Source organism: Sarcophilus harrisii, chromosome 1, assembly GCF_902635505.1.
Source record: "Sarcophilus harrisii chromosome 1, mSarHar1.11, whole genome shotgun sequence".
NCBI classification, from domain to species: Eukaryota; Metazoa; Chordata; class Mammalia; order Dasyuromorphia; family Dasyuridae; genus Sarcophilus; species Sarcophilus harrisii.
The window spans coordinates 163,768,152-163,783,433 of NC_045426.1; the positions used below are offsets into that span (position 1 = coordinate 163,768,152).

Consider the following 15,282-nt stretch of genomic DNA (forward strand, 5'->3'; position numbering starts at 1 on the left):
CTCTAGAACAGTAACTACAGCTACACAAAGTTATCCAAATAGAGCTATATTGTCATTAGAACTGGCATCTCAAAAGCCATCCGTGGAGCCATTGTCTACAGTCAATCTGGAGTCAACAAGAAGCAAAAAAAAAAAAAAATGTCAGAGCACATTCAGAAGAGAGAATAGAGATGGTGAGAAGACTGAAGACTATGCTACAGAAAGATCAACAAAAAGAAGAGTGGATGTACAGCCTGAAGAAGAGAAGTAGGGTTAGAACTGGGGATAGGGTAGGAAAAAGACAGCATCATATTTTCAAACATTTGAATGGTTATCACATGGTTCCAGAGAGAGAGATTTTGGCTCAATATAAAGAAAAGCTCCCCCCCCCCCCAATGATCTAAGCTGTCCCAGATGTAGATTTAGGGGTCATCATTCAAAGGAAGCCTCTGACAAATGGATAACCATTAGTCAAGAATATTGAAGAAGTGATACCTAAGTAGGGGTTGGACTAGAAATCAAAATCAATGTTAAGATTCTGTCAAAATTCAATAAATATTTATTAAACATCTGTTTTATGCAAGGGACTGGGCTATGCAATGGCAATACAAAGACAAAAGTAGACATAGACTGCCCTCAAATGCTTACAACCTAAAAGAATCATGAGCTTCCCAAAAAAGCTTCAGGTGTTATTCTGGCATCAAAAAGCACTTACATTTCATCATAGCCTGTGCTAAACTATAACATTCAATCTTGCAAAAAGTGCTGGCCCAGTTAATTGTTATTCTTCAAACATGTCTACTCTTTGTGACCTTATCTGGGATTTTCTTGGCAAAGATACTGGAGTAGTTTACCATTTCCTTCTCCAGCTCATTTTACAGATTAGGAAACTGAGGCAAAGAGGATTAAGTGTCTTGCCTAGGGTCACACAGCTAATATGTCTTTGAGGCTGGATTTGAACTCAGGAATGGGTTTTTCTAACACTAGACCTGGCATTTTTTTCCATCACACCACCTAGTTGCCCAGTGCCTCATAAAAAAATGGCAAATATGAAGAATTTGAAGAAAAATGGGAAGATCTCTTATAATTAATGCAGAGGAAGCAGAAGGAAGACAGCATGTATAATTATTGTTTAGCATGCAACAACAATTTAAATGCAGCAAAAAATAATTGGTTTTAAAAAACTGATCATAAAAAACTACGGAGACAGTAGATTGAAGCATAGTGCTTTCCTTGTTTGTTGTTGTTTATTTACTTGGCTTTTTTTTCTGTCTCGTGGTTTGTTCCCCTCATGATTTGATTTTTCTTGAACAACATGACAAATATGGAATTATGTTTAAAAGAATTGCACACATTTAACTTCTATCAGATTACTTGATGTCTTGGGGAGGAAAGAGGTACAGGAAGGAGCAAGAAAAATTTGGAACACAAAGTTTTACAGAAACAGATATTGATTTCTAGTATATGAAAAGGTGCTCTAAGTCAGTATTGCTCAGAGAAATACACAATAAGACAACTCTGAAATACCACTTCACACTTCTCAGATTGGCTAAGATGATAGGAAAAGATAATGAATGATGAATGTTGGAAGGGATATGGGAAAACTGGGACACTGATGCATTGTTGGTGGAGTTGTGAACTGATCCAACCATTCTGAAGAGTAATTTGGAACTATGTTCAAAAAGTTATCAAACTGTGCATACCCTTTGATCCAGCAGTGTTTCTACTGGGCTTATACCCCAAAGAGGTCTTAAAGAAGGGAAAGGGACCTGTATGTGCACGAATGTTTGTGGCAGCCCTCTTTGTAGTGGCCAGAAACTGGAAACTGAGTGGATACCCATCAATTGGAGAATGGCTGAAGAAATTGTGGTGTATGAATGTTATGGAATATTATTGTTCAGTAAGAAATGACCAGCAGGATGATTTCAGAAAGACCTGGAGAGACTTACACGAACTGATGCTGAGTGAGCAGGACCAGAGATCATTGTACATGGCAACAACAAGACTATACAATGATCAATTCTGATGGATGTGGCTCTCTTTAACAATGAGATGATTCAGGCCAGTTCCAATGATCTTGTGATTATGGAAGTTATCTACATCTATGGAAAGGACTGTGGGAAGTGAGAGTGGACTACAACATAGCATTTTCACTCTTTTTGTTGTGATTTGCTTGAATTTTATTTTCTTTCTCATTTTTTTTAACTTTTTGATCTGATTTTTCTTGTGAAGCAAGGTAGTTGTATAAATATGAAATAAATTTCAGAGTTGTCTTATTGTGTATTTCTCTGAGCAATACTGACTTAGAGCACCTTTTCATATACTAGAAATCAATATCTGTTTCTGTAAAAGGTAGTTGCCTATATTGGATTTAACATATATTTTTACTATATTTAATATATATTGGATTACATGCCATCTAGGGAAATGGTGGGGGGAAAGGGGGAAAACTGGAACACAAGGTTTTTCAAGGGTCAATGTTGAAAAATTATTCTTGCATATGTTTTGAAAATAAAAAGTCAATAAAAGTAATAATAAAAATAAAAAATGGATTTGAAAACTATTTTACATGTATTTGGGAAAATAAAATATTACAAAAATAAATTAAATTTAAAAAATTAAAAACTAATTATAATAATTAAGTTTAGCCTGGAAGAAGAATTAAGGAAGGACTCTCCTTTCTTTGCATAGAGACATGGGAGTTTATGGGTATAGAGTGTTACATATGTCAGTCAAAATGTTTTTAAGCAATTGCTACTACCAGGTACTGTGACTAGTTTGCTTAATTCTAACTATTTTCTTCAATCATATCTCCCCTTTTTCTTCTCCTACTTTCCTGTTCCTTTGGTTTTACATCTATTTTTTAGACTCCTTATGCTTACATCCTTATTGATGGCACCACCCTGGCACTGCTCAAGCCAGTGATCACACTTAGAAGGCTGCTGATTGCTGGCACCCAGAACCTACCCAGACTGGTGTAATAGAAAGACTAGTGCTGGAGTCACAAAATTTGGATGGGAGTCACAGCTCCAGCACTAACAGCCCCTTTGCTCCTCTGTGTTCTCATTTATAAAATGGTGGTGATAATAGAACAGCTGTAAGGCTTTTTAATTTGCAAAGTACAAAATATCACATAAAGGTGAGCTAACCCACCAACAGCAGCAAGCCTTTATGGTTACCTGCTAGGTACAAGACACTGTGGTACCTTTCATGGGGAATACAATTGTGAATAAGCTTCAGTCTTTCCCGTTAAAGATCTTAGAGAGATAGAGCCACAGCTATAAAGTGATAACTAACAATAATAGTAGCTAATCATAACAATATTGGGATAACTTGCACTAGGTGTCAAATGAAAGGTATCAGTAAATAGTGCTATAAAAATTCAAACAAATGAGATCCTTATGGACTGGCCAAATTGGGGAGACCTTGAAAGAAAAGATGGTGGATGATCTGTTTCTTGAAGGGCAGATTCAATTATAAAGAACTTAGGAGAATAACAACTTTAGCAAATAAAGGATATTTTGCAGGATATAAAATAAACCCACACAAATCCATCAATATTTCTATATGTTATTAAACAAAGCCCAGCAGCGAGAGAGAGAGAGAGAGAGAGAGAGAGAGAGAGAGAGAGAGAGAGATTATATTTAAAATAACTGTAGACAAAATAAAATATTTGGGTATTTACCTACCAAGACAAACTTAGGAACTACATGCACACAATTACAAAACACTTTTCCCACAAATAAAGTCACATCTAAACAAATGGAAAAATATCAATTGCTCAGGGGGAGCAAATTGACAATTCTACCTAAACTGATCTACTTGTTCAGTTCCATACCAATCAAACTGTCAAAAATTACTTTATAGAGCTAGGAAAAAATATTTTAAAATTTATCTGGAATAATAAAAGGTCAAGAATGTCAAGGGAATTAATGGAAAAAAATATATACAAAGTATGATGCGTTAGCAGTACCAGACCTAAAATTTTATTGTAAATCAGCAGTCATCAAAAACATATGCTACTGACAAAGAAATAGAGTGGGGGATCAATGGAATAGTTAAGATACACATGACACAATAACCAATAACTGTCTAGTATTTGATAATCTAGTATTTGATAAACCCCCAAACTCCAGCTCCTAAGATAAAAACTCAATTTTTCACAAAATCTGCTGGGAAAACTGAAAAATAATATATCAGGAACTCAGCATAAACCTACATCTCACACCTCGTACCAAAATTAGGTCAAAATGAATACATGATTTGGGCATAAAGGGTGATACTATAAATAAATTATGAGAACAAGGGACAGTTTACCTATCATATCTTTGGAGAAGGGAAGAATTTGTGGCCAAAGAACTAGAGAATATTATGAAATGCAATTACTTTGATTACATTAAATTAGAAAGTTTTTACATAAACAAAACCAACACAGCTACGATTAGAAAGGAAACGCAAAGTTGGGGGGGGGGGGAAATTACAGCTAGTGTTTCTGATAAAGGCCTCATTAACAAAATATATAAAGAACTGTGTCAAATTTATAAGAATACAAGCCATTTCTCAATTGATAAATGGCCAAAGGATATGAATGGACAATTTTCAGATGAAGAAATTAAAGCCATCTATAGTCATATGAAAAATGCTCTAAATCACTACTGATTAGAGAAATGCAAATTTAAAACAACTATGAGGTACCATTTCACATCTCTCATATTGGCTAAGATGACAGGAAAATATAATGATAAGTGTTGGAAGGGATGTGGAAAAACTGGGACACTAATGCATCGTTGGTGGAATTATGAAATGATTCAACCATTCTGGGGAACAATTTGGAACTATGTCCAAATAATTCCAAAATTATGCCCTTTGATCCACTACTGGATCTGTATCCCAAAGAAATCATAAAGGAGGGATAAGGATCCACATGTGTAAAAAAAATGTACATAGCAGCTCTTTTTGTGGTGACGAAGAATTGGGAAATGAGTAAATGCCCATTAGTTGAAGAATGGTTGAATAAGCTATGGTATATGAAAGTAATTTATAATATTTTATTCTTTTTATTTGTGTCCCCAGCATCTAATATAGTGCCTAGCACATAGAAGGCATTTAAATAAGTATTTATTAAAGGATTAAGAACTTAAGCAACTTGAGACAGATTGTTTTGTTTCCTTTTTGTTTTTAGAACTTCCTTGTCCAATGTAGTACTGACACATAGTAGACACTCAATGGATAGTTTTTGAATTGAATATTATTGCTCTGAACAAAAGCAAAGATCTAGAAACCTTGGAGGCCATTTATCCCAACCCCCTCATTTTACAAATAAGGAAAGTGGAGTCAGAAGACCTAAGATCTGCCCAAAATCACACAGGTGGTCTATCCAGTACCACCTAGGTGCCATGTCTTCATAGAAAACCACAGTTGTTTTTTCTCCCTAGGTCTCTTCCAGCTATAAAATCCATAACTTTATTCTATAGTTACTTGCTGAAACTAAATAAAATGTTTTTGACTACTGTAATCATTCACAAATGAATATATGCCTTCAGGCCATTCTATGAAAACCCAAGTGAACTCATTAGCAGTAAGAATCTTAATCTTAAAGGCTCTAGGGAGCTGTCCCTAGTGCAGGCAAGGATTTAAGCAAGAATGATCACATTCTTCAACTTGCACAACTGTGAAGGATCCCTAACTCATAATGCATAAGGCATATGCATATAGCTTATATTTATATGTTCTTTTTTAATCAAATAAAATAGATAATCCATTGGATAATTTAATTTTTGATTTTTAAAAATTTCTCTGTTGTAAATCTTTTCCTTACCTTTCACCTCTCCCCTACTCATTATACAAATGAACGCAAAATATTTCTTCATTAGCCATGTTCAGAAAAATAAATAAATAATAGAAATGCTACAGTCTGAACAATGAGTACATCAGTTCTCTATCTAAAGCTTAAGAGCATTTTATATCATGAATCCTTTGGAGCTGTGGTGGATCATTACATTGATCAGAATTATTAAGTCTTTCACAACTGATTATCTGAATAATATAATATTGCTATTACTGGGTGGTCTATTCTCCTTGTTATATTTACTTTACTTTGCATCCATTCACATAATTCTTGCCAGGTTTTTCTGCAACTATCCTCTTTATGCTGTTTTACAACACAATAGTTTTCCATCACATTCATATGTTATAACTTGTTCAGTCATTCCCACTTGATGGACATTCCTTCAATTTCCAATTCTTTGCCACCACAAAAACAGCTGCTATAAATATTTTTATAAATATGGATCATTTACCTTTTCTTATTTTTTTGGTAGTGGTATGGTATTGCTAGATCAAAGGGTATATTTTATAGTGCTCTGAACATAATTCCAAATTGTTCTGCAAAATGAGTAAACTAATTCACAGCTCCTGTAACAGTATGTTAATTAGTGTACCTATTTGGGTAATTTGATTTTTAAAAAGTTATCAATATAAAATTATCGGTATAAAAGCTAAAATGATGAATTCATAACCAATGATGAGGAAATAAAAGCAATTATTAAAAGATATTCTGCTCAACTACATGCCAATAAAACTGACAATCCAAGTAAAATGTATAAATATTTACAAAAGATAAATTCTAAAAGATAGAATATAAAAAAGAGAAAGAGTAAATCAATAAATTTGGCATATAACTAAAATGCTTTAAAAAAAAAGAAATTAAATACTACAATAGATATTGTGAAAATCAAAAGAGAAATTAACAAATTAAAGTTAGAAAACCCTTAACCTAATAAACGAGGAGATGCTTGTTGGGGGAAATAAATAATTTGATTTTTAAAAAAGAATAATTATCATTATCAAAAATTAAAAAGGCAAATTAACAAGCAATAAAGGGGGAAGCAATTATTACCCAACTACATGCTAATAAAATTGACAATCTAAATGAAATGAATGAGTATTTACAAAAATATAAACTGTCCAAAGAAAGAAATCAAACAAGCCCCAAATGACCTTCTATTGGGGAAAAAACAAGATGACATGGATTTATTTTTTTTTAATCTACCCTTACATGCAAAGGATAGTTAACTGCAACATTTCACAAACTCTTTGAAGAAATAAATATACTTAGCAAATCCTTTCTATTACATAAACATGATCTTCCTAATTCCTAAAGTATGGAGAACCAAAACAAAGGAAAAAAAAAACTATATACTGATTTCCCTAATGAACATTAATGCAAACATTTTAAGTAAATAATACCAAGGAGGTTACAGCACTATATCCACAAAGAACATACACTATTACCAGACTCTATTTAGACTAAAATCCAGGACTGTTTAAATATTAGGAAATAGTAAGCATAATAGACCATATCAATAATAAAAACAGCAAAAAATCACATGCTTATTTCAATGGATACAGGAAAAACTTCTGAGAAAACACAAACTCATTAATGTTAAGACACAAGGAAGTCCAATAATATATTGAGCTTGCTTTAAAATGATAAATAGCTATCTATCTGAAAATCCAGAGCAAGCATTATCTGTAATGGGGTTAAGTTTGAAGTTTTTCCACTAAGATTAGGAGAGAAACAAGGATGTCCATTACTACCATTAGTATTTAACACTGTACTAGAAATGCAGGCTCTAACAATAAGACTAGGAAAAGGAACTTAAGGAATAAATGTAACCAACAAGGAAACAAAACCATAAATTTTTAATATATAATAGGATAGTACATTTAGACAACTCTACAGAATTATCTTTTAAAAGTAATTGAAACAATCAATGTATTCAACAAATTGGCAGGATATAAAGCAAATCTATACAAAACATTAACATTTCTATTTATCATCAACAAAATCCGTCAAGAAAAGATAGAAAGAGAAATTCCATTTAAAGTCATCACAGACAAGATAAAATACTCGGAAATATAACTGTGAAAACACATAGGAACTAAACGAAAACAATTACAAAACACTTCACAGAAATAAAGATCTAATAATTGGATAAATATCAATTGCTTGTGAGTAGATGGAGTCAATATGACAAAAACGACAATACAATCTAAATTAATTTGCTTACTCAATATAATACAAATGAAATTATCAAAAATTACTTTATAAAGTTAGAAAAAATAACACAATTTATCAGGAAGAACAAAAGGTCAAGAATAACAAAGGAATCAATGGAAAAAGAAAAAGAAAAAGGGAAAGAGGCAGGCCTAGCAATACTGGATCTCAAACTATATCACAAAGCTGTAATCATCAAAATAGTTTGGAATTGAGTAAAACCTGGAGAGGTTGATCAGTAGAACAGATTAAATATATAAAATACAGAAGCAAGTGAACATAGTAACCCAAGGTTGGATAAACCCAAAGATTCCAGTTATTGGGAGCAAGTACTTATTATATGACTAAAACTGCTAGGAAAATTGGAAAGTAAGCTGGCAAAAGTTATATATAGACCAGTATTTCACACTATATACCAGCATGAGCTATTATTTAGACATAAAGGAAGATATAAGCAAATTAGTGGAGCAAGGAAGAAAGTACCTGTTGTATTCACGTAAGAAAAGATTTCCTAACCAAACAAGAAATAGATTCACAGAAGGTTAAATGGATCGTTTTGATTAAATAAAATTTAAAAGTTTTGCATTAAAAAACTCAATGAAATTAAAATTAGAAGAAAAGCAAGACCCTGGGGGAAATTTTTGCAGCAAATTTCTCTAATAAAGGTCTCATTTCTAAAATACCCAGTGAGCTAACTTATATCTACAAGAATAAGAGTCATTCCCCAATTGATAAATAGTTACAGTATATGAATAGGCAGTTTTCAGAGAAAGAAATCTAAGCTGTACAAATAAGCATAAAAAATGTAACAATAAAAGAAATACAAATCAAAACTACTCTAAGGCCACTTCACACTCATCAGATTGGCTATTATGACAGAAAAGGAAAAAGACAAATGCTGGAAAGGATGTGGGAAAATAGTACACTGATGGGTTGTCCTTTCAGGAAAGCAATTTGGAATTATGTCCAAAAGGTTATTAAACTATGTGTATCCTTTGACTCATCAATATTACTGCTTTGACTTTACTCCAAAGGGATCAAAGAAAGAAGAAAAGGATCCATAAATCTAAAAATATTTATAGTAGCTCTTTTTGGTGTGGCAAAGAATTGGAAACTGAGGAGATGCCCATCAATTGGAGAATGGACCCGTTAAGTTATATTAATGTAAAGGAATCCTATTGTGTTATAATAAATGATGAATGGTTTCAGAACATCTGGGAAGATCCGCATAAATTGATGGAAAATAAAGTGAGAATCAGAAGAACAATCTATATCATGAAAAGCATAAACAACAATCTTGTAAAGATAATAATAATAATAACAGCATAAAGACAAAATTTTTAAAGACTTAGGAACTCTAATCAACACAATAAACCACCACAGTTCCAAAGTACTCATGATAAAATATGCTATCCATCTTTAAAGAGAGAATTGTTGAACTCAGAGTATGCAAACTGAAGTATGTGTGAATGTATGCATGTATATATGTATCTGTATATATATATATATATATATATATATATATATATATATATATATATAGCCATGTCTGATATGGACATTGCATGATTACCTATTTGTTACAGATTTTGTTTTGCTTGTCTTTTCATTTGGTAGGAGAGGGAATAAGGGGAGGGAGATAATTTGCAAATGAAAAAAGTGAATAAAAAAGTTTAAAAAAAATTTTAAATAACAATATAAAATAAGAGAAGTAAACTAAATGATCATTGAGATCCTTTACAACTCTAGATTCATGATATCTTTAGCAAGTTAAAAAAGTGATACATTTCAAAGTGTGCCTATTTAAAAAGGCTCAGGACATATTTTATATTTAGTAAAGCCCCAGGAGACCTCTTTATTTTATCATTATCAAACTCATCATTTGCCACCATGATAAGTTATCCTTACCCTAAGTCATTAGGTAACAATAATTGATAAATAAGTATAATACACTGGATTTTATGTATTAACTTATACTTTAATTGGACTCAGATTGTTGTGTTTTTTCCTCTGAGTAGAGGCAGCATGATATGGTGGATCAAACACTGATCTTCAAAGTCAGAAAGACCTTGATGACACACATTAGTTTAACCTCTAAGTTCTTCAAGCCACATAAATTGCAAGTTGGTGGAGGAAGGAGTTTCCATTCTGGCAAAAGACAAATGTTCTCACTTCATAATGTGGAAATAATATAATAAGCTGTTGTAATCACACCAAGCAGCATCCTTTATCTTTTTCTAATTTTTCATAACTTCAGTGATCATGAAATACATTCTTGTATATTGCTTCCTACTTATTCCTTTGACAGGCTGATTTAAAAAGGACTAACTCAGAAGAGATCATGATTCCTTCCTTCCTTGGTTAGAAAATGACACTCTCTTCCTAAATAGGACCGTTACCTTGGGCCCTCAATATAAGCAGGCAATGAAGTTATTAATGAAATGTTCATCCATTTTAATTCAAATCCGTAGCCCTAGGGCCTGAAAGAATTGAGATATACCCCAAAACAATTAGATTTCAACAAAAACAAATCATCCCTCAATTCTTGTCCAGATTTTCTTTAGTCTAATCTTCTCTATTTTATCAGATACATTGGGACATAATGCCAATAAATGTGTAAAGATAGTGAAAAATTTGCAAGTTGATTAATAGTTTCATTCATTTAATCAACATACATTTATTAATCACCTATTTTTTCCAGGGTCATTACCCTTATAGTCTAATATTAGAATCCAGTATAAATAGCAGATAACTATAATGCATAATATTACATAAGTGCAAAATAGTGATTTTGCCAAATTAGGTATCACAGTGGATAGAGCACTGGGTCTTGGAATTGGAAGAACTGGCTTCAAATCTGTCCTCAGACACTTAAAACCTGTGTGACTCTAGGAAAGACACTATATATATATATATATATATATATATATATATATATATATATATATATATGTATATATAGCCTGGCACATGTTGTTTTTCTTGTTACTGTGTCAAATGTTACAGTCACATCTGATTCTTTGTGACCTCATTTGGTGTTTTCTAGCAAAGAAAGCAGAGTGGAAACAAATTTTTAAAAATAAAGAAAAGATATCCTCTGGATTGCCATTTCCCTCTCCAGATCATTTTATAGATGAAGGAACTGAGGCAGACAGAATGAAATGACTTTCCTGGCACTATACTAAATGTTTAATAAATGTTTATTCCCTCTCTCTCCTATTTATAAGAGAAACTTATCCTGAATAAATTCTTCTTCCATTTTTGATGACTAGAAAATCTGTAAAGTTAAATAGATGAGACCCCTATATGTCAGAACTGCTGACATAGGTTCCTCAAATATACAATTCTAAAAAACTGATAGTAATTATTTTATTCTCTCAATTACATCCCTTAAGTGTTTTGATTAACTGGCCCTAGGAAAGATAGTATCAAAATATTTCCTTTTTCTTCACAGTCACTATTGCTCAACTAGATTTGTCAAATAATTTTAGGGCTCTTATTATTTCCTACCAAAAAAATCTTCAAAATATTTGCAATGTTTTGACATGAGTGTTACAAATAACGCTGGAGTAATTGTGTACACATACATGCACATATTTTGTCCAATGTGGGTACTCCAGTGAAATAAGAATTCCAAGTGGCAACCTTGGCAACTCAGGCCTGCTCATTCATTCAATCATGAGTTCCTTCTTAAGACTGCCAACATGGAGAGGTAAATTAATGTCAGACTCCACAGACTCAAAAACAACCTGCAACTGAAAACTGGATCAACTGAACTGCTAAAGCTGAGGCTTTACAGAGGAGATTTGGAAAGATTAAGACAACTATCTCTGCATTTATAAAGGTTAAGTAAAGAATTAGGATTTCCTGTCCAGACCCCGGTTCGCCAAGCCCAAAGACAATTTCAACTTTTCCCTACAGCCCGGAGCACTGGATCCCAGAATACTGAAAATGTTCTGAAAATTCAAGATCTCTTTTTCACGAACCTATTCAGCCCTTGCTCCAGCACTGCTCCTAGAGGCAATCAATTCGCTTCCCTTCCTTGCCACTGCAGGCTGTTATTACTGTAAATGTCGTCAATTAGGAGGAGACCCTTTTCTCCGTCCCGACCACTCCTCCCTCACAAACCTTCTCTACCCGGTACAACTTCCCACCAGGCAACAGTTAAATCAATGCGTTTCTTCTGTTTGCCCAGTAAATACCGCTCTAGGTGGTGATTGCTTTGGAAAGCAGGCTTAGGTCCTTAGGATAACCAGGGTTGTGGGAGAGGTGATAAGGGCCTCTATGGTGGGTGTGAGTGAGTGAGTGAGTGAGTGTGTGAGTGAGTGAATGAGAGAGAAAGAGAGAGAGAAAGAGAGAGAGAGAGAGAGAGAGAGAGAGAGAGAGAGAGAGAGAGAGAGAGAGAGAGAGAGAGAGAGAGAGAGAGAGAGAGAGAGAGAGAGAGAGAGAGTGTGTGTGTGTGTGTGTGTGCGTGTGTGTGTGTGTGTGTGTGTGTGTTTTGCTGGAGGCCGAGCAAGGGACCGGGAGGCTGTAGCCTTGAGCTTTCAGCTGATTCAACCGTCAGAGGCCGGCAACAGGGTCTTAAGCAGCAGAAGCTATAAGCAGCCTTTCCTAGGGGAAAAAAATGGCAAGCAGCTACGCAGGGAGAGGGGGAGGAGGAGAAAAAGGAGGAGGAGGAGAAGAAAGAGGAGGAGGAGGAAGAATAAGAGGAGGAGGAGGAAGAATAAGAGGAGGAGGAGGAAGAATAAGAGGAGGAGGAGGAAGAAAAGATACACACAACACACACGCACACATACCTAGCTAAAGAGTCGTGGTACGGAAGCGTAGGGTACAAGCAAGGGAGGAAAAAAGAGGGCTCTGAGTGCGGGAAAAGTGAGGCGCAACAGGAGAAAGAAAGTCAAGTCGGCCACGACATGCATACGCTAGCGGGGAGGAGGGCATGGTCCCTCGGAAGACAGCAGGTTGCATTTACACGAACGGAGTCTCCGAAGTCCTCCTGAGCCTAGGGAAGTGGCTAGCAAGAAAGCTGGGCGGGTGGGGGAGAAGCCCCAAGGCGACCTGGTTACTTCTTCCCACGGAAGCGATCTTAGGAAGCCCTCAATGATGAAACCTGATGTAGCTAGGAGAGCAACTCTCCTTGCCTACTCCAGAAGAGCTACGGAGAGGGCCCACTGCAATCCGGGTGTTTATCAGGGTGAGAGGTGGGGAGTCTGGCTTCCCCCCCTTTTCCTAGAAGAGCCTGAGTTTAAGTGACATGCCCCGGAGGTGGTGTTAAACCAACCGGCCTCGCGGATCCTCGGCGCTGGAAGCTGCCCGCCTCTCCGCCCCCGGCTCCAGTTGCGCCCCCGGCCCCGGGGCTCACCTCCTTAGGGCTGTATCGCGGTCCCTCGCAAGCGCCCGACTTATGCATCCCAGCAGAGGCAGGAGAACCCAGTGCCGATCGCAGCTCAGGAGAGGGGGTCCCTTCCCCCGGGACGGTCCCGGACTGTAGACGGCTGGGGCTCCCCGGAGCAGCTCGGCTACGGCTAGGCGCTGCCACAGTCTCTGCGCCGCCCGCCCGGGACCCAGACCCGCACCCCCGCATCCCAGCTGCTGCCGAGGGTCTAGGAGGCTCCTGCACGTGCAAGGGACTGGATTTCTCCGAGAGCCTTTCCCTGGGCGCTAAAGCTTCCCGAGCCCTCCTCCGACACGTCCCCAGGCTGCCCAATGGCAGGGTCCTAGCGCCCCACCGCGCCCCGATAGCGCTGCCTTAGCGCAGATTTAGCGCCCAGTCCTTTCCTCTAATCACTGGATCTAGGGTTTTGGAGCAAGAGATGTCATCTGCATGACTTTCCTCATTTTAACACCGGTAATTAGACTTTTAGCGGTGACGTAGATTGGTACTGCTCACAGAGGTGCTAAATTTTAGCAGCGTATAGAGTGAAGTCTATCGAGTCAAATCTGATTCTGTTCTTGGACTGTTGTCTCCCGGACCCTTTTGGAGATAAAAGAGTTCGGGGCTTGTCTTTTAAAGGAATTAAATTTATTTCTTTGTGATTCATTATCCCATAGTGTGCTCAGACTAGATTGAACAGAATATAAAGTCCGTAAAGGGTGGGACTAATGTCGTCGGATTCCTTTAGCACCTAGCACGGTCCTTGGCACATAGTAGACTTTTAATAAATCCGATTACTGATGGAGTTCTATGGCTTTTTCCCCTTTCCACCAGTTCTCCACCCCAGGAAAAAAAAAAAAAAAGAGAGAGAGGGTTTAGGACCTGCTCTTCCAGCTTTCTGCAACCCAAATATGTATAAATTTTATGAGAATATACAAATATGCTTCCACTTAGTAGTATTATAATTTGGGGGTATAATACAAGATACTACTGTCAATAAAAGAGACTTTCCCTCTTTAGGATAAAATAAATTTACTAGTAAGTAAATATTATAGACCCTCCTTTTGTTGTTAAAGGAATAATACATCAAAAGCCAATTGTGAGAAAGAAAAATGTGCTAATTATATAAACAATTATTAAACATAAGTCAAATACAAATGCATTGAAATATCCTGGATGTCTTTCTTTTATCCCCTTCTCAAACCCTCTCTTTAGGTCACAGGTTGAAGTCACAGTTTTTTATGAAAATCATCAGGCTTCCAAAATTCCACCTTGAGTGAGGGCCAATCACCTAATTAAGCATTATAATTGTAAATAAGTCTCAGACGTTTTGACTCTCATTATTGTCACAATTACCATAACTTCACTAGAGTCCTAAGACTCCACAGGATATCTAGTCCTCTGGGGCATGAAGGAATTAACAACAAAAATGTTCAAGACATTTGAAATCACCATTTTCCCTTTGGCTGCCCACATGGCTTGAGTCAGCCCAGAACAAGGACCAACAACAGCTTTTATGCCTGCTGCGTTTCTCATCTAGAAATAATGATGAAAAATAAGACTTCTTATGGATGAAAAGGAAACCACAGCAAGTTGTTTTTAAGTAAGATTCATTTCAGAGGAAATAAGGAAGGAAAAAGAAAGAAGAGAAAGACATAATCCTTTTGACAGCTGGTCTAGTGACTAGAGAACTGGACCTGGATTCAAGACTTGGATTCAAAATCTACTGTAATCCTTCCTAGCTGTGTAACCACAGGCAAATAATTTAACTACTCTGACCTTTACTTCTGTCATTTATAAAGTAGCAAAAATAATATCCTTATTCTTTATCTCACAAGATTGTTGTGGGACAAAAAGGTATGCTAAGAAA

At 35.9% G+C, this 15,282-nt stretch overlaps 1 protein-coding gene across 2 annotated transcripts in view; it reads right to left on the minus strand.

The window, feature by feature from the left end:
• PDE8B (phosphodiesterase 8B) overlaps positions 1–13,824 on the minus strand; it is a 326,848-nt gene extending 313,024 nt beyond the window's left edge. Inside the window, exon 1 of one of the 2 annotated variants that reach the window (XM_031966218.1) lies at positions 13,401–13,824. In XM_031966218.1, the coding sequence (XP_031822078.1) occupies positions 13,401–13,622 (222 nt within the window). In that variant the 5' untranslated portion in view covers positions 13,623–13,824. The remainder of the gene's footprint in view (positions 1–13,400) is intronic. The other variant, XM_031966210.1, reaches the window with a different exon arrangement.
• Positions 13,825–15,282: the final 1,458 nt, after the last annotated feature.